General features: G+C 46.2%; 1 protein-coding gene across 2 annotated transcripts; it reads left to right on the top strand.

The window, feature by feature from the left end:
* The first annotated feature begins 3,125 nt into the window (after positions 1 to 3,125).
* Positions 3,126 to 23,851, top strand: LRP11 (LDL receptor related protein 11). Of its 2 annotated transcripts, none has more exons than XM_064158304.1 (7): positions 3,126 to 3,668; positions 9,368 to 9,528; positions 10,440 to 10,581; positions 13,015 to 13,140; positions 13,899 to 14,111; positions 22,169 to 22,270; positions 22,504 to 23,851. In XM_064158304.1, the coding sequence occupies exons 1-7, from the start codon at positions 3,143 to 3,145 to the stop codon at positions 22,656 to 22,658; spliced, it is 1,425 nt and encodes a 474-aa protein (XP_064014374.1). In that variant the 5' UTR covers positions 3,126 to 3,142; the 3' UTR covers positions 22,659 to 23,851. The 2 variants fall into 2 exon arrangements, with proteins under 2 accessions (XP_064014374.1, XP_064014373.1); XM_064158303.1 differs by having other exon boundaries at positions 9,365 to 9,528.
* Positions 23,852 to 24,123: the final 272 nt, after the last annotated feature.

Genomic DNA, 24,123 nt, shown 5'->3' with positions numbered 1-24,123 from the left:
AAAGGTTATCACCTCAATTCACTCATGGGCAAAATTACTCAAACTCAGCTGCCAATCAACAGTCCACTCCAGCATCTGAGCTGATCTGTATCTATCATGAGTGTTTACTCGTCAGACTCTCACAAGCGAGCTGGAGCAGAGAAAATGTGTGTAATGGCAGCATCATGCCAATGACATGTTCTCTGCAGATCATATTTGCATGATGTGCTTGCTGTTTGCAGAGCATCTAGAACACATCAAATTAAAAGGATGACACATTTCTCTGAGCACAAATTCCAACAAAAAAGAAAACACAAGATCATAAGAAAATACTTCAGATGTGGAAGCCTGGATGTAACTTTGCCTTTTCTTCCTGCTCCATTTCTACCTTGTATGTTTCTTTCCATCCTTCCTTCCATCCATTCATTACCTTTTTGTCTCTTAGACAAAAATACATCTAAAGGAAAAGCAGATGCATTCCTATCTTGCTCCCATAGTTTCAGTGATTTATGAAATTTGAATATTAATAGGAATTGAAAGTAATCAACAGATGGTTGGAAACATAAATATTCATGAATTCTGAATCTGTGTATTACTCTGTCAGGTATTGTTTAGATGTAAAGAATGTGTGTTGTCTAATCATCACTTCTGAAAAAGAAAGCTAAAGTCTCTTTAACTGTCCCATGTCTTACTGAGCAGTTGATTTGGACAATGAACCGTGGCATATGCCTGTATCCTTTGAAAGGTTAAAAAGAAGTAAAACTTAACAAACATCGTTATGGGCTTCTAATGCACTCTGCTTGAAAATCAAACCATCCCAAAATTTGACTTTAATGATAGACAGGAAGGACATATAAACCAACTATTTATTTCAACTTGCAACTGCACAACATAAAGAAAAACCAAAGACACCCAAAACAATAAACTAGTAAAGAAACGTGACATTTATGTCAAGTATTTACCCTTCTGTAGCATTAACATTTAGCAGCAATCTATTTTATATAATAAACTGCTGCCACCTTCTGAAAAATAATCAGCATGACCACAAGTGTCACCTTTCTCACAGCAGATGCGCATTCTGAAACAAGAAAATTAACCAATAAAACAACCTCTGCCTCCAGCATCAACACAACAAACATCTCCGCAGCTGCACATTCTTTTGAGCAAAAGGCTATGCTGAGGGTGACCTCAACACTTCCAAGGACGAAAGTAACCATGTCATCCTTATTCCAACTCACAAAAACACTTGGACATCCACAAGCCATCAAATAGTCCCAAGTGCCACTGAAACAAACCGACAGTACAGTTATCTCTCTTTAGCCGTGCCTCTTTACCTCTGAAATGCCCACCTGCTTAATGAAGAGTCTCCTCTCCTTGGGGACACCTACCAACCAGAGTTTCCCCATTACAAAGCAACAGCAAGTCAGCACTTCTCAATGGTGTCTGTAAGAACATTCTGCCTCTCCAGAGATGGTCACCATCACAGACAAACAGAGCCAGAACAACTTCTCAGGGAGGACTGAATACACAGTATCACACAGTATCACCAAGGTTGGAAGAGACCTCACAGATCATCAAGTCCAACCCTTTACCACAGAGCTCAAGGCTAGACCATGGCACCAAGTGCCACGTCCAATCCTGCCTTGAACAGCCCCAGGGATGGCGACTCCACCACCTCCCTGGGCAGCCCATTCCAGTGTCCAATGACTCTCTCAGTGAAGAACTTTGTCCTCACCTCAAGCCTAAATTTCCCCTGGCGTAGCTTGAGGCTGTATGAGTGACCCTCTCTGGGCTGTAAATAGGACCCTGCTAATCAACGTGGCTGTTGATTCAGCTGTTCTGCAAGAGCTGCGCTGCTGACAAGCCAGCCTGTTTCAGAGCATCACTGAACCAGACTCTTGTGATTTGGAGGAAGGAAAGTGAAAATCCAAACTAACCTGCAGGCGAGTTACCTGCACAACACCTAAAGGCCTACAACAGAAAATTATGAAAGTAGATTTGTTTTGGAGGCAACTCTGAGTTATGACATAAACATGTCCTAAAACATGCCCAAAAAATTACTTGAGGGGAAGGATGTCTTAAAGCCATTCCTAATGTCACTGCCTCCACACACCACTTATTCAAAATACTCTGCTATGATGGTAATTTTTTGATGCTGCTATTTAGACATCTCCAGTAATTCAAAGCCCTTATGAGCCTATGTTTAAAGACACTGGAGAGAAACAAGGCAATGCAGAAAGAGCTACCACTTATTACATGCCTTATGTGCAGTGCAAAGCCCATCACCATCAGTATATACTTACCGGCATGTTTTGCTTCTCAGTGCTAGCAGGCAGCTCTCATTGGGCCATTCCAGCGCCTCCAGGCTCCATCCGATGGAAAAACAAGGCAGCAGTTTTGGGCGTTGCTGTTTTCTGGGGAGGTCAAACTGCTACTGTGTCAGTCAGCCTTAACTTCACGGTAACAGTAATAGCAAAGTTGTGGCACGTGTAAAAGCGAAGAGTTGAGATTTGAAGCACTTCTCTAAAAACTCATTTGGCCTTTACCTCAGGCACTTGCGTCAGGAGCTTTTCACCACCACCTTGTGGAGCTAAGAGCCCATAGAGGACTTTATTTTCACACTTTTCACTTGGGGCTTTTTTTCCCTTAAACTCTGAGGCGAAACGCTGCACCCAGGACGGAGCCCTCTGCGTACTTCTCGACAGTCGCATCGCTGTCAGTGGTTTCAGTAACCCGCGTTACCAGTAGGAGTTACGCCGCTCCACGCACTCCCGTCAGAAGGGACACGGCCGGTGGCTGGCGCCGGCGGGCAGCGACACGCCCGGAACCGCCGCACGCATTTGCCGCCGGCGCCACGCGCGCTGGGGGAGCCCGCGCTCCTTTGAGGCGCTGGGCGGGAGAGCGGAGCGACCCGCCCCGGCCAGTCCCCGCCGGCTCCGCGCCTGCGCCGGGCCGCGCAAACCGACGCAGCGCCGGGGCCGGGCCAGGCCGGGGGCGGGACGGCCGCGCCCGGCGGAGCTGTCCAGGGCTGCGGGTGCTGAGCGCCGCCGCGTCGCCGCGTGCCTCCGGGCGGGGCCGGCGCCTCCCCGCGCCGCGCTCGCGGGTGCCGGCGGGGGGAGCCGCTCCCGCCTGTGCGCCGCCGCCGCCGCCGCCGCCTGGGGCCATGGCGGCGCTGGTGCTGGTGCTGCTGGCGACGCTGGGCAGGCTGGCCGTACTACCGTGCGGGCGGTGCGCGGCGCCTCTGGCCGACCTGCGCTCTCAGATCTCGGGCGTGGAGTCACTACTAGAAGAGTTCCGCCGGCAGCTGCAGCAGGAGGAGCCGGGACCGCAGGCAGTGGCGGCAACAGACGGAGGCTGGGAACGCTGCGGCGGCAGCAGCAGCTTCTCCGCCAGGCCTGACTCTATCATCCGCACCAAGGACTCCATCGCGGCCGGCGCCACCTTTCTCCGGGCCCCCGCCGCTGTGGCGGGCTGGCGGCAGTGCCTGGACGCCTGCTGCGCCGAGCCGAGCTGCACGCTGGCCGTGGTGCAGGGGCCTGGCCGGCAGCAGGGAACGACTGACCTGGGTTGCTACCTCTTCAACTGTACGCATCGCGGCCGCCCCGTCTGCCGCTTCGCCCCGCACCGCGGATACAGCACCTACAGCCGGCGGCCCGCCGGTGTCTCCGCGCCGCCCGCCGCGCCGCCGGGTAAGGGCCGCCGAGGGCGATGAGGCGCGAGGCCCGACCCAAGATGGCTTCGAGCGGGGAGGGCGGCGCCGGCCGGGGCCGCTTGGAGCCCGCGGAGCTGCGGCCTCGCGGCGGGAGGGAAATGGCGGCCCGGGGTCGCACGGCCCGGCGAGTCTGCTGCCCGCGGCGCCGTCGGCTGCCTCCCGCGGCGCCGTCAGCTGCCTCCCGCGCCACAGGGAGCAGTCCTTGCGACTCACCCAGGCTCCGGAATCGGGCGGCAGGCTCACAAGGCATTGCCGCCGAGGCGGAGGACGAGGATCGGCGGGCAGCGCCGTGCCTTTCGGCGGACCCCTTAAGGCGAGAGGCGGCCCAGCCATCCCTGAGGGTGCGAGAGCTTTGCGGGTGTCCGAGTTAGGCAACACCCGTCCCTCACACCTCTGCTTGCGGGTGACTGTGCCAGGCAGTCTGTGCAGGTGGTTGGGAGCCGGCCGCTCTGTGAGATGAGCGCGTTTCGCTAGCCCCGCGCCCCCTGGGGGACCAGCCAGGTCCGGGGTGCATGGATCTGGTTCCCCAGGCGACCTGAGGGTGCTGGACACCGAGGGAAGTGTGCAGCGCTGACACCGGCTATGCCAGAACGTGGTGCAGTAGCATCAGAGCAAGCACATACCCTTCTGCTTGGGGATGCTGTCCAGATGTTAGCACCTAAGTGGTTTTCTCATTCACTTAATTCAGAAATTTTCCTGATTAATAACTTGAGAGTTAGACTGAAGAAGATGAGGATATCTCACAAGCAGTCCAGAGGCAGCGCAGAGACTCTGTACAGCTGCTTCTGGAGTCTGGGGCACATCGAAAGCAGCAGTTTATTCAACCCTGAAACATATTTAAGAACAACAAAATCCAGATCAAGCAGTTGTAGGTAAAAACAAGTCTGAATTTCTAAAGCTGGAGTCTGTTTCCTAGTATGTGATCCAAAGAACTTCCCCATCTCCTGTTGCTAAACAGTGGCCTTTAAATTAATTCTGTCTTACTTTCATTACCTTCTGTTGAGAGTACTTTCCTAATTGTCATCTTCATCTTCTTCAATGATTCTGTCTCAGCTGATGTAAATTAGGCACTGCATGCAACGTGAAGAAAACCGAGAGGTGGTATGAATGAAAACTGCCCAGATGGTGTCTTCTATTACTGTTGCCTTGGCAGGAGTGACTTCAGACTTGAGGTCTGTCCGGTCCTGCCCATTCAGTGAAAATGCCAATGGGAATTTCTTGGGAATAAGAGCAGAGGCTCGATTTGTAGAGGGATTACAACGCTTACACAAGTGCAGGTAGAGAGCTATAGGAAAGAAGTTAGGTCAGTAAAGGTGAGGCAAGATTAAGCTACTAGAAAACCCCGAGGATTTTGGCATTTTCTGCAGGAAAAGTATTCGTTTTACAGTATTATTTTGTGCAGCAACTTTAGGGTGGCTGTGTTTAACAACCCTGCATGCACTTCTAAGGTAGAAAGCCTAAGGCTAGATTTTACATCCAAGTCACAATTAGGCTTCTTTGAAAATATCTCCAGATGCCCATCATTTTAAATTGCCTTTATTCCATTAAAACCTGGCCCTAAGGCAGAGTGCAGTTATGGCACAGCATCAGTAATGCTGCTGTTCGAATGATACTTGAAGATCTTGAATTTCTTGATTTCCTTGAGTTCTTGAATTCTGGAGTTCTTGAATGCGTTGCATTTAGTGCAGCCTTTGTAACTATCGGCACTGAACTTGCAAGGTGATTTCTATTCCTATCCACAAGTTGCTGTGTGTCCTGTTTGGTTCCTTTAGAAGTCTACTTTGTGAGTGATGGTGGTGTAGGAAGCAGGAGATTATGACTTCTTAATGCAATTACACTGGAGCTAAAGCAGAGCTATGGAGGAGAAAGAAATTTTATTCAAACATCTGTCAGCTGTGACATAGACCATGAGGGATGAAATTAAGATTGAATTATTTTGTTGTCTGATGTTAGGATACCTCTACATTCTTGAATTACATTGGGAAATTAATCTGGCCAACAGTGCATCATCACAGGATGATGGTTTGTCTTCTTTCTTTTATGTCGAAGTTCTTCACTGAGAGAGTCATTGGACACTGGAATGGGCTGCCCGGGGAGGTGGTGGAGTCGCCGTCCCTGGGGCACTTCAAGGCAAGGTTGGACGTGGCACTTGGTGCCATGGTCTAGCCTTGAGCTCTGTGGTAAAGGGTTGGACTTGATGATCTGTGAGGTCTCTTCCAACCCTGATGATACTGTGATACTGTGATTGAAGGTAAGAAAGTTAGGAAAGAGTTTTTCATGTCAAGATTTTCTTTCATGAGGGGATTACCTTTTATCTGTTTCTTTGCCTTTTTCACTTGTTTTGAGTCTTCTGCTGTTTTACTTTTGTCAACCTAAAAGCAGATTTATTCATGCACATAGTGCCCTCATCATTCCACAGTATTTCTGAGCATAAGTATATAGTGATCTCTAGAGTAGTGTAGTGTCACTTATGTTAAAGATCTTCAGTAAACCAAAACTAGTTAATTTTGGGAGCAATTAACGACAGAGATGTATTTCTCAGATCAACTTCAGCAGTGGGATGAACTTTTAAGAGTGACCATTTCAGTGCAAGCCCTTCAATTTACACCAACTTTGTGCCGGTTTGGCAGTGCATTTGCTTTGCCTTTCCAGGCTGTTTGTGTGGTGTCAACAATGAAACCACAGGTGTCTATACTGAAAGAAGAGGTAGTTGTTTTTACCTTTGGTAGGCTAATGTTAAAATTTTTGATGTAGAAAGAAAGGGGACCCGAGTGCCTCACCAGAAATGTTGGGCTCTCATTCTGTGCTACTTACCAGCAGTGTGCAATGGGAGGATTCAGCACAAGGTAAACTGATAGCAAAGACCTTCAGGAATCGCCTATGAACAGCCTTTTATAACAAAGCCTTCATTCAGACGCCTAGCTGGCAGCTCTGTTATTGGCAGGCCATGTCTTTAAAGGCTGGAGGATGCAGAATAAATTAAGCAACTTGTTCCCCCCTGCTTCCTGCAAAGAAACAGTGTTGCTCATAAAGTTGCAGCCCTTCTATAAAGTACCCAGCTCCAGCTTCTCGGAGTGTTGGTGTGGTATGTCAGTGTCATAGTGCTTATTTGCATTCACTTGAAAGAAGAGTTAGAAGTTAAAAGATAATTTCTGAACCTGGTATTTCTGCTAACCTGTGGCTGTTCCTATGGGCAGTAGTTGCGAGTGGCTCCTGAGTATGCCTCCTTGGTTTTTTCATGCTGACTTCTTAGAAGCAGGTATTCCCCAGATTCGAGGCTGTTTCACTCACGGAGGATAATGTGTTTCAGTGCTTAAAACTTTGCTGTGGGAGAAAGGTCTTTAGCTCAACAGGTTGTCTCCTCCCATGCTAGATGTCTCTCTCAGGTCAGTATTTTCTTTACTAGAGCAAAAGATGAGCTGATCTGCCATTGGTTTAACCTTTCTTGAGATGTTCTGGTGGCTAGCAGGGAAAAAGGCACGGTACCTCCACCTTTTGGGATTAGAGGCCTGGATGTGGTCCTTTACTTATCATTTAGCCAAGAGCTGGCATGAATTTCCATTATCTGCCCCAGCATGAAGTGGTCCTGCCACTGCAGCTCAGGCTGCTGGAGTATAGTTAGTCCAGGAAGAGAATATCCTTACTGCTTAGAGCCCAGGAGGTAGAGCTCATCTGTGCCCCTGTGGGTCACTGCTTGTCATTTAAACTAGACAGGTGACATGAAAACACTTTCCAAGGTAGAAGTGGAAGAATGGGCTGTGCTGTTTGAGTCTGAGTTTAGTCTCTTTTTGACAGTGGTTGGTAGAGTAACTGTGTGAAGCTTGTGCCTGACTCTTAAATTCCAAATACAAGTTGCCCTGGCACCACAGCGATGGTGTTCCTTAACAATGAATATTTTGCTTCTGGATGTTGCTTTTTAAACTTAAGCTGCTTTTGAGAACAGAGTTTGTACAAATTAGGCAAAGCATCCTGTGCCAGCTGGATGAGTTGTTTCACACTTTCTATTATTAGACCCTGTTGTTTCTATGTTTTCCTAACTTAAGACATTTCCTTTGAAATCTCCTATGTCTCGCCTACTACTGAGATAAACAAGGAGTAAACTTTGCTGTTCAGTTACTGATAAAAGAAATTGTCCTGCTGCTTTGATGAGCTCCATGCCTCTGAGCAAGTTCTTGGAACTGGAGAGGAGCATGTGCAAGGGAGAATCCTTACACTGGTGGGCTAGAGCTTTTTCTTTGCTTCTGCAGCTCTGCCCACACACAGTGAAGTTACAGCCCTGTGCTCAACAGATGCTTTTCTGAGCTTAGCATCAATATCTTTTACAGGATATCCTTTTCAGAGACTGAAGAACAGAAAGCACTCTGGCAGTTCAGGGTGCCAGGACCCATTCATGCCCAGAGAGGAGGGAATGAAAGAATCAGAGAAATGCAGAAAGACACAATCTTGTGGCTAAAGTTGTCAAATGCTGACTTGTGGGTCTAGATTTTATCCTCTTTTCCCTACACCATCTGAAAGTTGCAGAGCAAATGACTTAATGTTTCATGGGTTCTGTTAGTCTAACCCAAAGAACCCATTGGCAAAAGTACTTAGTACTCACAATTTCAATCATTAAGAATTGTGCTCTGAATGTAGCAAAGTGCTACAAATCCTAAATAGCCTGAAAATCAAGCTTTGAATGTCTTAATTAGTCACTTAAAATCAGCAGTCGTTTCTGATGATTTTTGATCATTATATGCACTGCTTCAGCAAGATGCCAGCTTACGTCAAATAAGTGTTTCACTCCTATCATCACAGTGCCATGATGATGTATCACACAAAGGGGCTGAATGCCTACTAAGTTATGCAAAGTGCTCTAAAAGGTGTGCAGTAACTGCACTGCAATTCATATTTAAAAGTCCATTTTCCTCAGTTCTGGTTAAAAAGCTACCCTGACACTATGGAGAGCTTTTCTATGTTGTGTGTTTCCAATCACACAATATCACAGTATCACCAAGGTTGGAAGAGACCTCATAGATCATCAAGTCCAACCCTTTACCACAGAGCTCAAGGCTAGACCATGGCACCAAGTGCCACGTCCAATCCTGCCTTGAACAGCTCCAGGGACGGCGACTCCACCACCTCCCCGGGCAGCCCATTCCAGTGTCCAATGACTCTCTCAGGGAAGAACTTTCTCCTCACCTCCAGCCTAAATTTCCCCTGGCGCAGCCTGAGGCTGTGTCCTCTTGTTCTGGTGCTGGCCACCTGAGAGAAGAGAGCAACCTCCTCCTGGCCACAACCACCCCTCAGGTAGCTGTAGACAGCAATAAGGTCACCCCTGAGCCTCCTCTTCTCCAGGCTAACCAATCCCAGCTCCCTCAGCCTCTCCTCGTAGGGCTGTGCTCAAGGCCTCTCCCCAGCCTCGTCGCCCTTCTCTGGACATGCTCAAGCATCTCAATGTCCCTCCTAAACTGTAGCAGTGATTTCCTGAAGACGGCATTGAATAGGGAACAGTTAACTGAAATTTAAGTAGATGCTACTTTGCTTAACAAAGCATACACTGATAAACATGTCCTATCTTACAGGAATTTGTACAGAGGTGAATCAACAACTTCATCAAGGACAAAAATGTGTTTTCTGTAAGTAATCGCTCAGCTCCCGCCGATAAATAACTCTGCTTTTCTTTTTCTGTTGAAGAAGCAGAAAATGACAAGCCTCCACAGTGCAAGGCAGGACAGGACATTGTGCTGCAGTCACCTGTCGACTGGGTGCTTTTGGACGGCCGAGAAAGTTCAGATGACCATGGAATTGTGCAGTACGAGTGGACGCTGCTGCAAGGTGACTCCTCGGTTGAAATGAAGGTACACGTGCGGTCCTGCACATGGCCAGTTACTTTTAGATTCTCATCTAGAGCTAAAAGTATGAAATGGATTTAAATGGACGTGGCTACCAGGCACTAGAATTAGGATGGCTGTACAATTTCACCATCTATTTCATAGATATATAGAGCAGCCCAGGTTGGAAGGCACCTTGATCCAACTTTCTGTGGGATAAGGAGCCTTGCTGAGGTTATCTGTCCAGTGGCAGAGGCTGTACTGTGCTCCTCTTTGTTCCAGTGCTCCAGTTTGTTCCAATGATTATTTCCAGTGGTTTCTATATTTCATCTCTATTTAGCATGATATGAGACAGCCATCAGCAAGCAAGTAGATGCTAATACTTTTCTGTATTTCACCTCTTTTCATAGAGAGAGTGGTCAGGCATTGGAACGAGCTGCCCAGGGAGGTGGATGAGTCACTAACTCTCCATGCATTTAAAAGTCGTTTGGATGTGGTACTTGAGGATATGGTTTAAGAGTGAAGTTTGCAGAGCAGGGATAATGCTTGGACTTGATGATCCTGGGGGTCTTTTCCAACCTGAATGTTTCTGTAATTCTTTTGCCATGTTTGTGGTTGCTGCACTTGGGTTTTCACTTCTGCAATGCAGAAGACAAGAAGACAAAAACACCAATATCAGCAAAGTTACTCAATATGTACAACAGTGGAGCAAACCAGATTCACCTATCACAGACACAGCTAAAGGCCTTGAAACCTAAAATTGTTATCAGTGGGAAAACACAAGGTTGCAATTGGTTATTACTTAGTCTCCTGGAGGCCAGTGTAGGTGGTAACCAAATGGCACACTTAGGAAACATATTGCTGGATCAACTCAAAGAAGACAATAACTGCTCTGGGGAGAATTAACATGGGATTTTTTTCTGTGTTTGTTCAATTAGGTACCACAGCCAGGAACACTGAAACTGTCTCACATTCAGGAAGGCAGGTACATTTTCCAGCTAACTGTGACAGACACTGCAGGTCAGCGGGGCTCCGACAACGTCTCTGTGACCGTTCTGCCCATGGTTCATTCTGCAGTAGGTGAGAAAATGACTGGAGCTGTTGCTTGTGTGACACCCAGGGTGTGGTATTCAGAGCAAGTGTCTTGATGGAGGTAGAAATCTTATTCTCTATTTCTGGTGTTTGATTTTGCCCTTGTTCTTCAAATGGCCTTTCTTTCAGCTTTGAATTGCTGTTTCCAAGCAAGACACCAGGCAAGCAAGCATTGCTTGTTTGTTAGGAGCTGGGAACTTGCAATCATTGAAGTCTTCATCCCTGTATTGTTGTTAAGCACCAAAAGTGAGAAAACAAAACACTGCATCATGGCAGCAGGTCAGATGGCACATGCAACATGACAGGATTTGTGCTGTAGGGAAGACTCACTTAAAATCAGTTAATAGCATGTGTGAGGCACAAACTGCTGCTGACCTGCATCTTTAGTCTAACAGGCAGGAGGGCTTCTTGTTTGCCTGTATTTAAGCTTTCCTGTCTAGTGGTTGTTAGAGAAACTGGAATTGACTCATCATTTCTAAACTCTGAGCTTAAGAAACACATGAAAAGCCTAAAAGGCAGAAAGTAAGTTAGATTTCAGTTGCTGTCAGTCTTGTGCTCCTTACTGCATTAACTTCTAAATACCTTGCAATTAGCAAGTTGCTGCAGTGAAATGGCATTATCACTATGTCGAGCTGAACCAGTAAAAACTTAGCTCACACAGGAGTATCCTGGGCAAGATGCTAGCCTCTGTGCCAATAAAATGGCAGTAAAACCCCACAGTTAGGAGGAGTCAGCTTAGTAGTGCCTGTATCCCAGGAACAGGTGATAGAATTCTATCCATTAATGCTTAATTCCAGTCGAACGACAAGAGACGTTTGCAGGTTCCTCCATTTGCTGCTGTGGGTAATCGTGGCATGAATGGAGCACAGAGGCTTTGCTGCCTTTGTTAATAACTCCCTGAACACACTTGCAATTCAGGTGCTACTGCTGTAGTTAAAGGAGTGCCCAGTGCCTGAATGCATGCAAGACCTGTGCTGTTACTAGTGTCAAAGTACAGGAGATGTGTTTTCTAAGTATAATTTTAGAGGTTTTAAACAGGTACCTGCGTTCCTGCTGTACTTTCTTTAGCATTGCACAGCCTCTTGGTATATAGCAGGATTTGCACAGCCTCTTGGTACATAGCAGGACACCAACCAAAGACTCTGACTTCCTTATGCATCGATTTGCTGTTACAGCGTTAACCAAATAGTGAATTTGATTCCACTTGAATGAATGATGCTGCTGTTGTAAAGACAAAGGCACAGGTGGGAACACTGCATAATTACAAGGTGTCTAGATTTAGCCCCTCTTTGGGGCTAAACTGCAGCAATTACTCTGTCACCTGAGGACCCCTCCCCCAGCAGAGAAGGGAAATTGGGAAGACCTGATTGGTTTCAACCCCTAGGCTGAAATGAAAACGTTTTATGAAGCAGCCTACACAATGCCAACACAAAGTATACAAAATTATACTCAGGATGAGAAATGCGAAGTGGTCAGAATAAACAAGAAAACAGTCGCAGGAGAAGCCAGAGCCTAAGCAGGAGACCTCCCCCTCCACATGAAATTTCCCCTTTATACTGAACATCATGTTTATGGTATGGGATACACCTGTGGGCCAACTCAGGTCAGCTGTCCTGGCTGACTCAAAACTGCTGACAGCCTGCAGATCAGAGCTGGCCTATGGTTCTGTCCTAGCAGAACCAGGACACAAGTCAGAATGGGTTTTAGGAGAGCTTAGAGTATGCAAAATTAAGTGTGCAGAGGCATTCCCCATTTATAGGCGAATCTAAATATCAAAGGAGACAGCAACCAGTTCTTTCTGGTGAAGGTAATTTGTGAGACCTTGTACATTGTCCTGTTCTGGCACTTGCTGTATTGAAGTCAACAGATTGCAGATGTAAATAATTGATGATCATTCTGTTAGTGTTTTAATTAGGTTACAGAAGGCATGCCATAAAAGATCCCATTTAGTCCATAGGCAAAATAACACATTGTCAGAAATGCAGAATTCCTATGCAGCAGGACTTACCTGTCAGAGAGATGCAGTTACAGCCATAGAGGTTTAATTTAGTCATTTTCAGGACTCTCCTGGGTCTTCTAAGCCAAGGAGCTTCTCCTGTCAGCTTAGGCCAGCAGAGTTTAAAGCGCCGTTGGGGTGCTGCAGAAGATGTAAGGTGCAACAGCCTCCAGGCTGACTATTCTTGTCAAGAGACTGCAAGAATAAGGAGGGTGCCAGGAACAGCTATTAGTTAGATCAACTTCTGTGTCACTATAGCATCGTACAGCTGAGCCTGGCCATACTTCAGCTTTCTGCCTCGTTCATGGTCCTTCCTGACATAGCTTGGGATTGCCTTTTCCTTGGTGCTTCAGATTTTAGTCGTGAGCTTAGTATTTACTGCTTGGATTTCTCTTCTTGGTAATTGGGGAATTGTTTCTCCACAGCCTGTGTTGGGGTTTGCTCTCGCTACCAGTTTATCTGCGACGACGGCTGCTGCATTGACATCACGTTTGCTTGCGACGGCGTGAGGCAGTGCCCTGATGGATCAGATGAAACCTTCTGCCAGAACCGTAAGAGTGCCAGCCCACAGTGTACATTACAAAAGTAACTGCAGCCTGAATGACCAAAGAGAAGTGATGCCCCTTCCGTGGCCTCTCCCTGGGAGCAAGCAGCTCACAGGGTTCCTGCCACGGAGCCTTTTGTTGGAAGTAGCAGATGAGAAGGTTTAATGTCCACATACAGCAGATGCTCAGACTCCCTTCAGAGCACATCAAAACTGTCAAAGATCTCCAAATGACAAATTTTGTGTTAAGAGTTCTCAGCATTTAAGAGATCACTTCTTTACTTGCATGATGATTCTGGAAACGAGGACCCTGGCCTTGATCTGAAAGGGTGTATCAGAAGTACGCTTTGAGGTGCAGTGACCCACCTTGCAAGAATCTTAAATGCTGGAAGTGTGGGCACTTAGGGGAGCCAGTTGAGTCACTATCACTCAGTTCCTTCACATTAGTCGTCTTCTATATATGCCCATGCTCAGCTAAGCAAACAGAAATCATGCAGAGGGTGAATTGGCATAATGGCTCACCAGTCTTGCACTGCTATTTCAGTTGCTGGAGTTCACTGTAGAGTTTACGAATATACTCTTGCCTAACAGCTGACTGTGGGCAATTAGTGACTTGTCGTGTACCTGAAAATCCCATGTCATCATATGCCTGAACCTGTAGTCTGGCTCAAGGCCCACATCACAGGGGGCCTTGAGCCATCACAGAACACTGCCATTCTCTTCAAGTCTGTACAGAAATGATGATTTTTGTTTCTGTTAACACAGTCAGCCCTGGTCGGAAGACAGTGACACATGCAGCTCCTGGTGGTACCCAGCAAAGGACTGTAGGACAGACTGAGAACATGGATGAAAACTTCTCTGCAGAAAACACCCTGAAAGCCACTGCCAGAAATCAGCCACTTCTCTCAGTGGATGCAGACATGTCTAACCAATCGTTTTCTCAGGGACCAAAGAAACAAATCACTGGTTTTGTGCCAGGTAAGGACTGAAACAAATCAGTTTCAATAAGTCATTCTGTGTAAAGAAAGAAAATGTCTTGCACCTTAAGCTTATTTAAATTGTCTTTTGAATCCTGGCTAAGAGTAAAAAGCTGCAAATACCAAAAATGCATGGGAGGCAGGTAATAATTAAGTTACAAGTATTGCTTTTTAGTTGGCAAGTCTGGTTCTCAGCAGGTGCAGAAGGGAAGTTAAAATGTAGGAAGGGTAGGTAAAGAATACAGAAGAAGATGTCAGCTAAATACAAATTCTGCCACAGGGTCAGTTGGATAAGCTGCTAAAACAAGACTCTTTAATCTGTAGGGGAGTACCCTCAGGAGAACATAAAGCACTGTTCAATTTGAGTGATAATAACTCATTACCTTTTCTATCCTTCTTGAGGTAATATCTTTATTATGGACGCTTTTTCCAGACCTGTGTCTCCAGGGCAGGAGAAATCTTTCATCACTACAGGAAGGCTCACTCTTTGGTAACAAGCAACCCCAGGAGCACAGTAGTGCTGTCCATAGTGGCTGTAAGCCTGTTGCGATTCAGTGTGTAATAGTGTCACAAGCAGAGTTACCAACTCTTGCCTTGGTAAAGCTCTACAAGCTGCAACAAAATGTCTCTTAAGCTTTCTGCTAGTGAATTAAAATTGTCTGAAATGGCGACAGAATGAAGGCAAACCTGCAAACACAGAGCTTAAAATGAGTACAAGACCTTTCACTTTTATTTCTTCATAGTTCAGGCTGATTCTTGCTCATCAAGAAACAGCTGTGCTGGGTTAACACAGCCCCCTCTCACCTGCTTCTCTATGCACAGATGGGAAGGAAAGTAACACAAGAAAAATCCCTGGGTTGAGATAAAGAGGTTTTAATGAGTTGGTAAGATGCACAATTACCTTAGCCTGTCTGCAGAAGAGGGCAGCAAAATGCAGAAGCGGCAGCAGAAGCCAGTGACTGCCAGTGACCTCCTCCAAACCCCAGCTTGGAGCCCGCCCAGCGGGGAAAAGAGGCACCAAACCCCGAAACCAGAACAGGAAGCCTCTCGTGATACAGTCTGAACTGCAAGCCCCATGAAACTTTGCTCCAGCCAGACTTTGAGGTTGGCAGGGCAGCAGCATAGTATTGAGTATCAGCTTCAACTCAACCCATGACAACAGCTTTATATTCTTGTTGCAGCAGAGCAGTGCTGAGTGCCCTCTGCTGCTGACTCTTGTAAAGATACTTCCCTGGCTGGCACAAGAATGTTTCTTCAGATGCTTGTACTTCGTCTGTAGACAGTGCAAAGGGAATGAAAACATTCTTCAGGAATTTCACTACCTCAGTGAATGTGTAGTAACTGATGGCAAAATTCTCTTCTGAGTATTTCTTTTCTGGCAGCATAGATGGTTTTGGGGCTCCTTATTGGAACGACTTAAAATTCCTAAGTCTGCCCTAAATACTCCTCACTTGCAAAGTCCTGTTTGATACCTGATACAGGGCCACCCAAACTAAACCTCAGATTGTCAAAGGGCATTGCAGGATCCAGTAGTAAGTCAGCTGCTAAGCAGACCTCAAAAATCATATGGCTCATGAATCTAGAAGTAAAAGCAAAAGCAAGGTCACCAACTTCAGCAGCCTGTAATCAGAGCCTATAATGGGAAGTGCATGGAGAAACATGGCACTTTCACAGTCATTTTCTGAGCTTACCCATTGCAGTGCTTTGCACATCTCTGCTTTCACAGCAGTCTTCCATGCAGCAGCAGAACAAAAATAACACTATAGAGCTAAAATCGTGTGATGGAGCTTCAGTGATTGACTATTGTACCTCCAGAAGGTGTTGCAGTCTTTTTAAATAAGCAGGATTTCCAGCTGACCATGTCTGGTTTTAGTTCTTGTGGGGTTAATATTGATCTTTTGACAAAGCTCAGTAAGACTTTCATTTCAGTTAAGTTAAAAGTGTTTTTAAAGCAAGAAGAGCAAACAACTCAATGCATTCTTAGATTGCATAAAGAGAAGTTCCAAAGAGGGTGTTGTGAAGTGCTAGATACCTAGGTCCAAAGAGTGAAGGCAAACATCTTCTCCAAGATTCTGCCTTCTTAGGCAGACACTTAAACTCCATAGAATTCACACACTGTACATTAATGACTCCCAGAGATGCAGAGAGTTTCAAGTCCTGACCCTCTGGCAAGTAGCACACTCCGTGGCTTTGAGGAAACAGGCATCCAACCTGTCCCTAAAAATCCACTCACATTCATTAAATAGATTCCTCTCCATCACTGCCATCTGAAGGAGCTCACAGACCAAATATAATGAGAGATGAAGAAACAGTGGAGCCTGTCTGGAAAAACATTCAGGAGGGCAGTAACTGCTAGGAGAGGTAAGCAGCACTGGGCAGAAATCATACCAGCAGCCTCAGAGGTTTAGCAGCTTCACTGTCAGAAATCCTGTTCTGGGGTGAACTGTCTCCTGAGACAGTGCCAGACCCACTGCTGGTGCCAAGACAGAACCCATGTCCCTGAGTCACACTGTAAAGGACTTTGTTGGACCAAAACAGTAATGTTGCTTGTTGGCCTAGAGTTGAGTTTGCAAGCATTCAGGCTTCTGGTGTACTCTTATAAATACACTTCAAAACTAAGCTGTTATCATTGTGATAACATCACCAGAGATGATGCTTGATGCAGAAGCTATCAGGAGACTTCCAAAGAAGTTACACACAAGGAATTGTAGGGTTAGGGAGTTGCTTTGTTTTCTTCTTAGCATTTGTTTTCATTACAGTGCAAATAAAGACAAGTTCCTTCTGCTGCTTACCTCCTCGTAAGCAGTTTTCATCTCTAAGAATCCAATAAAGATGTCCAGTAAAGGGACTTCCTTGTCAAGGACCACCATACTTACCTCTTCCTCATTTTAAAAGGGGCTGGGCTAAGCTGTAGTGTTTGGGCTGTGAGATAGTTCATAGAATCAGTCAGGGTTGGAAGAGAACACAAGGATCATCTAGTTCCAACCCCTCTGCCACGGGCAGGGACACGCTACTCTAGAGCAGGCTGCCCACGGCCCCATGCAACCTGGCCTTAAACACCTCCAGGGACAGGGTCTCAACCACCTCCCTGGGCAACCCACTGCAGGCTCTCACCACTCTCATGGTGAACAACTTCTTCCTCACGTCCAGCCTGCACCTACCCATCTCCAGCTTCACTCCATTCCCCCCAGTCCTGGCACTCCCTGATATCCTGAAAAGTCCCTCCCCAGCTTTTTTGTAGGCCCCCTTCAGATACTGTTCCTCACTTTTTGCCTATAAGGATAATACCAGGGGAAATTTGTCCCAGAATCTATTTCCTCCTAGTAGCCTCTATGTCCCAGATTTTCCTTAACCTGATTTTGTTACTCCTGTATTCCCTCACGTTTGGCTCAGACTTTATACGAGCTTTTAAAGAATTTACACTTATGTAGACATGAAAATATGCAGGCTCAAGGTAAGGACGATTTAACACTTCTTCCTGACCTAGTAGAGGATCTATAAACAGGAAGAAAAGAAAAAAGATGAGCCCAAACCAAGCCCAAAAGCCAGTGATTGTTAACAGTAGGTTTTTCTCTACAGCAGAGTGACTCCAGTCTAACTTAGAGACAACCTTTTCAGGCGCCTAGGGCATGGAATCTTTGGCAACAGACTTAAGAGTTTTGCTTCTGCCCAAGCTGGAAGGCAGTTGAGACTGGATGCAGGAAGAGGCATTTGGTTTTCCCTTTGCAGACATACCTCCATAGTGAAGTAATGCAGACTGCATCTCCTTCGAAGTGCCAGCACAGCGTTTCTGCATGGCTGCCTCTGTGAAGTGCCCCAGTGTCCTTTTCCAGGGCAGCTCCCAAGCCCAGCTGCATGTTCTGGCACCACTGCACTTTTAAATGACTATAACAAACATGAAGTTGCAGCAAGCACACTGAAGTGAGGTGTGGGCTGGTTTCTAAACAGCAATAGACAGTCTAACAGGCATGCAGATGGGTTGAATTCACAAGCAGCCTGAAGATTTGAACTCCCCAACATAGCCAACTGGAGTGTATAAATCACCATAACAGCTTTGCATTCCCCTGGCACAGTCTCTGCCTCTCTCCAAGCTGCCCACGCCAGCTGTTGTGCAGTACTGTCCAGAGCTGGGATTACAATGTTTGACTGAGTGCCCAAGCCTTAGTCATGTTTTTGCTGTGAAGGCATCAAAAGCAGTAGCCATAACCTAAGATCTCTAATTTAGGGTAGCTGGAAAGGGCTATAAATTGCAATTTCTTAGGAACAGACTAGAAAATTAGGAGAAAGTGAAGACAAAACTAACTCCACATAACATGCTTTATGTCAGCCTCAAAACTGTTTAGGAGAGTGTTTGCTGGTGGGTAACAGACAAGATGTTGAGCAATATTGACTCTGGTAGTCCCTTCAGTCCCACAAGAACAGCCACAAGTCAACAGAACCCTGCAGTGCTTTATAGAAAGGATCCTGTTAGTCTACCTTGCCAAAATTTACCTACTGAACTTCTTTCCATATTTAGATATATTTACCAATGTCTTTACAAGGAGTTATGTCAAATGGGAAACACAGTCATAAACCAGGCATTTAGACCTAGCCCTATCATACAGGCTGAAGCAGCTCTAAAACAGTCAAAGTCTTTTGAGTATTTCCAAAATAAAGACCAATATTCACTTAATTTCATTTAGAGATGACAGCAGCAGAAAACAGCTGCTGGGTTTGGACTCATTTACATTCAAGTTACCTTGCACAGCTGTGATACCATACAGGTACCTTAAAGCCAGTACACTTCACACTTAGAATCATAGAATCAACCAGGTTGGAAGAGACCTCCAAGATCATCCACTCCAACCTAGCACCCAGCCCTAGCCAGTCAACTAGCCCATGGCACTAAGTGCCTCATCCAGGCTTTGCTTGAACACCTCCAGGGATGGTGACTCCACCACCTCCCTGGGCAGCCCATTCCAATGCCAATCACTCTCTCTGGGAAGAACTTCCTCCTAACATCCAGCCTAGACTTCCCCCGGCACAACTTGAGACTGTGTCCCTTTCACATACCAGAAAAACTTCAGCCACCAAATGAGAAGCTAAGAGCTGCAATTTGCTTCTAAGGCATTTCCTACCAGGTGAAGCTACTGTTTGTGTACCTCTAGCCAGACTGTCAGCACAATAAAAAGCCTGGCAAGCTGTGCTGTGCCTTAAAGTGGGAATATTGGCACAGACCTCATGCCAGTATTGATGAAACAATTTAAGATTTAATTAACAGTGATGTGATTTGCTGCTACCACTCATAGGGGCAAGCAGCTCTTTGGAGCTGTTGGTGAGAGTTACACAGGGCAAGTGTTCTGTTTCATAGAGTCATAGAATCAGCCAGGTTGGAAGAGACCTCCAAGATCATCCAGTCCAACCTAGCACCCAGCCCTAGCCAGTCAACCAGACCATGGCACTAAGTGCCTCATCCAGGCTTTGCTTGAACACCTCCAGGGACGGTGCCTCCACCACCTCCCTGGGCAGCCCATTCCAATGCCAATCACTCTCTCTGTGAAGAACTTCCTCCTAACATCCAGCCTGTACCTACCCTGGCACAACTTGAGACTGTGTCCCCTTGTTCTATTGCTAAGGTAATTGACTTGAACACTTAAACACTTTGTCTCGGTTCTCATTTAAATTTCCCAGAGACTCAAGTATAGTTGATAGAACCAATAACAATGTATAGGATGCTTTCCCCTCCTCCCCCTACTTTCCCAAAGCAAAGGAATTAGATGTAGAGAGAGGAAGGGTAAGCACACTCAAATAAAGAATCTCATTCCGATGTGGAAGTTAAAAGAAGAAAAGTTGAACAATAAATAAAATGTATATGAGGTAGGGAAGTTACAAAGGTACAGGGAAGGGAAAATGAGGTACAATATATGTAAATACAACCAGATTGATGGCAGTGGTTTGTCTGCTTCGTGGGTTGTGGCCACGTGGTGAAAACAAAGAGAACCAGGAACCAGGATGGTGATTGCTGACCAGCAGGGAAGCAAGGAGAGAGAGAAACTTGAAGTCCCCCTGCTTTTATGGATCTTAGACAGCAAGTGGGAGTGGGCTAACCACCACAGCTGGTAGTGTTCAGACCCACCCCCGAGGAGGGGTCAAGGACACTCCCTCAGGAGTATTAACACTGTACACACTTCCTTAATACCCATTACTATATGTCATTCCAGTTATAATGCTTCATTCTTATTTGGAGGTTTTTTATACCATAGGTGTTTGTGCTAGCATTGTAATGCTACTGTTCAGTTCTGGGCCCCCCAGTTTAGGAGGGACATTGAGATGCTTGAGCGTGTCCAGAGAAGGGCGACGAGGCTGGGGAGAGGCCTTGAGCACAGCCCTACGAGGAGAGGCTGAGGGAGCTGGGATTGGTTAGCCTGGAGAAGAGGAGGCTCAGGGGTGACCTTATTGCTGTCTACAACTACCTGAGGGGAGGTTGTGGCCAGGAGGAGGTTGCTCTCTTCTCTCAGGTGGCCAGCACCAGAACAAGAGGACACAGCCTCAGGCTGTGCCAGGGGAAGTTTAGGCTCGAGGTGAGGAGAAAGTTCTTCCCTGAGAGAGTCATTGGACACTGGAATGGGCTGCCCGGGGAGGTGGTGGAGTCGCCGTCCCTGGAGCTGTTCAAGGCAGGATTGGACGTGGCACTTGGTGCCATGGTCTAGCCTTGAGCTCTGTGGTAAAGGGTTGGACTCGATGATCTGTGAGGTCTCTTCCAGCCTTGGTGATACTGTGATAGTTGTGACAGCTGGCAGCAGCTGTAGCACAGCACAGTGGAAGTGCCCTTCATATTTGTCAGTAACAATACCAACACAGTCATTACCTTTAGATGTGCCTTTCTGATTCTTGTGAGGCTGTGCTGGTGGATTGGGCTGCCACTGTTGCATGAAGGACTTCAGTGGGAGGGCAGGAGGACGGAGTCCCAGCTGAGTAAATTCCTGCTTCTGTGAAACAAAACCACAGCCACCTGCACTTCCAAGATGAACACTTCTTGGCTGCCAATGAGGTGTTGTCTTTTCTTGTGCAGTTACAGTGCTCTGCTCTGCTTTCTGCACCACACAAAGCTGAAGGGACTCTTAGCCATTCTCCTTGGAATGTTTTCCCAGTACATGAGTTCTGCAAGTGTGTGAGGCAACAGGGAAAATGGAGGCAGTGTGTGTAGCCAGCCTGTACTTCCTGTCGTTGTGGGTTGGATTTGCACCCCAACAGATTGGAAGTTTACCCCCTGGAGAATTTTGGAAGTTAAGAGTGAACTAAATAGAAAAGTTTAAAAGGTAATAAACATATACAAGGCAAATTTACATATATTTACAGTTCTGTAGCAACACAATATACCCCTCTAGAATATTACAGCTCTCTCCCTGCCCCTTTGGACACAAAGCCCAGAGAGGCTGTATACAACCAGCCCTCTGTCTTACCCGCACTCCCTACCTTCACCAGTAAAAACAAGGCAGCAGACAAGGTCAGAGACAAGCAGCAAGCAAGAAGCAATAGAAAGAAGAGACAGAACAAGTGTGTACTTCAAAATATAAGATATTCAGCAGACTATTACAATAGTAAGATAAATTTATCCCTGTAAGTGTTTATCCTAAACTCAAATTCTCTGACAAAAAGTAAGCATAAAGGACAACACCTGTTAACAAGTTCCAAGCATGGATAAGTGACATAATGTGAAATGGTCTCATTTTCACCTCCAGGCAGCTGCTTTAATGATGTTTTTGCTCAAATTGATCTACATCCCATTATGGAAGCTTGTAAAGGAGAATTTGTGTCCATCTTTCTCAATAGAAACTTACCTGCTTGAGTTTGGCTAAGATGCACCGTGGGTTGTGATGCAAAAGTAAAGTTCTATGTCAGCTTCACACAGTTTCATACATTCAAGTTATGCGACAGCAGACAGGAGTTCTGAAACCGTGTAACTTTCCTTCCTAAAAATGTAAGCTTTTTCACATGATTAAATTCTAATGCCCTGTGGATAAGATTCCCCAAGTCACTGAACTCCAATATTAGTTTATCTTGCTTGACTTTGTGCAGATAACAGTTCCTCAGGGAAAAGAACTGATGATAAAAATGGCAATGGCATAATTGTGCCAAAGAAAAATCAGCTTGGAGGTGGTCATCCAGTCCCAGAAACAGGTAAGAACAACCATGTGGCTTCATTTTGAGTAATGTTAGTTAGTTATTCAGGTATTACTTTCACCTGGGGGTAACTTCAACCCACCACAAGTATGAGAGTACTTCCCTATTCTGAACTGTTCCTAACTTTGGTGATTAGACAGCTCAGTTCCTCAGCCTGATATGCTTCAGGTTTTCTCTGCTGCTTTCTTACTGTGTTGAATAAAGTGTAACTTCTCTTAACCTCTTTGTAGGTGCTGTGTTACCCTTAGCCTTAGGCTTGGCCATCACTGCTTTACTGCTGCTTATGGTTGCTTGCAGACTGCGTTTAGTGAGACAGAAGCTTAAGAAAGCTCGACCCATTACATCCGAGGAGTCTGATTACCTCATCAATGGGATGTATCTCTAACAATTGGATTATGTCGGCCGTTTTCTCCTCTTTCTTCTGTGTCCATGAACTTCTGCTTCCATAAAAGGACCAAAACCTTTAGTTAAATTTCAAGTGTAGAAGAAGCCTACAAGATGAGGAACGTGTTCCTCCCCTGTGGTGAATGAAAAGTGGGTAGATGCCTGTGCTCAGAAAATAAGAACTGTTGAGGCTCCAGAAAGTAGTACTAGTTGGCTATTCTGCAGGAGACACAGCAAGGTGGGGACACTCCAAACTAGATGCAGGGTGGGATGCAGCAGTCAGGGTGCTAGCCGTAACAGAGCATGCCCCAGGGCCAGGGCACCAGAACAGCCAAGGCCCAGCAGCCCCCAGCTGCCAGCTCTGTGCTCTGGGGACGGAGGTGCTCCAGACCAACATTGTTACTGCACTGTCCAGCAGAGATTGATCTGTGCACTTTCCACCTGAGGCACCGAGAGGATTCTCATGAAAGAATTTGCCCTGCTTTGTTAAGTAAAAGCAATTGCTACCTAAGCACCAGCTTTTGTAATGGAACTTAAGGAACAAGGCATCTTTTTTCATTCGTAGTTTCAACCTTTGTGCAGCTAAAGGAGTCATGCTTACTAAATGCCAAAAGGAAAAAGTACAAATCCTCAGCAGATAAGCTTGGACTTAGCAGTGCTCAACAGCAGTCATGTGTGATCCCAGAGCTCAGGGTTTGTTCATTCTTCTCCAGCCCTTGCTTGACACCCTCTGTGGTGTGAGAGCAGCACACCGCAGCTTTTACCTGAGATGCCAGAGTGCAGGATTCCTGATGGTTATCCCATAGCTCCCTGCCAAGCTCAAAAGCTTCAGCAACCTGCCCTCACCCCAGTAAAAATTCTCATAGAATTAGAGCAAGTAATTGATATGTGCGAGTGAACTTCAGCTGTGTTAACAGTAAAATGTGTACAGTACATGTTATATACACACACACACATATATATATATACACACACCCCTGCTGTCTGTCTCGTTTGACCATCCAGCAATGTCACATTTACCACTGGCCCAAATAAAGAGAGAGGCAAATGAGGCACACATCTTTTTGTACGTCGTCTTTTGTACTGCAGTAACTTCCACCCAGCCAGAGTATTGCCATGCTATACAAACAGTTCAAGTTGCTCCATCTTGATTACTTTATGTAATATAGCTCTAATAAACCTATTTTATTCTTAGTTTTCTTGCATTGCCTTTATTTTGTGCTACAAGACCATAGCATGAAAGCAGACAAGTAGAATGTCATAGAATCAACCAGGTTGGAAGAGACCTGCAAGATCATCCAGTCCAACCTAGCACTCAGCCCTAGCCAGTCAACCAGACCATGGCACTAAGTGCCTCATTGAGTATTTTCTTGAAGACCTCCAGGCACAGTGCCTCCACCACCTCCCTGGGCAGCCCATTCCAATGCCAATCACTCTCTCTGCCAACAACTTCCTCCTAACATCCA

This window comes from Pogoniulus pusillus, chromosome 18 (genome assembly GCF_015220805.1).
Source record: "Pogoniulus pusillus isolate bPogPus1 chromosome 18, bPogPus1.pri, whole genome shotgun sequence".
Taxonomy (NCBI): domain Eukaryota; kingdom Metazoa; phylum Chordata; class Aves; order Piciformes; family Lybiidae; genus Pogoniulus; species Pogoniulus pusillus.
This window is presented reverse-complemented; position numbering and strand designations above follow the sequence as displayed.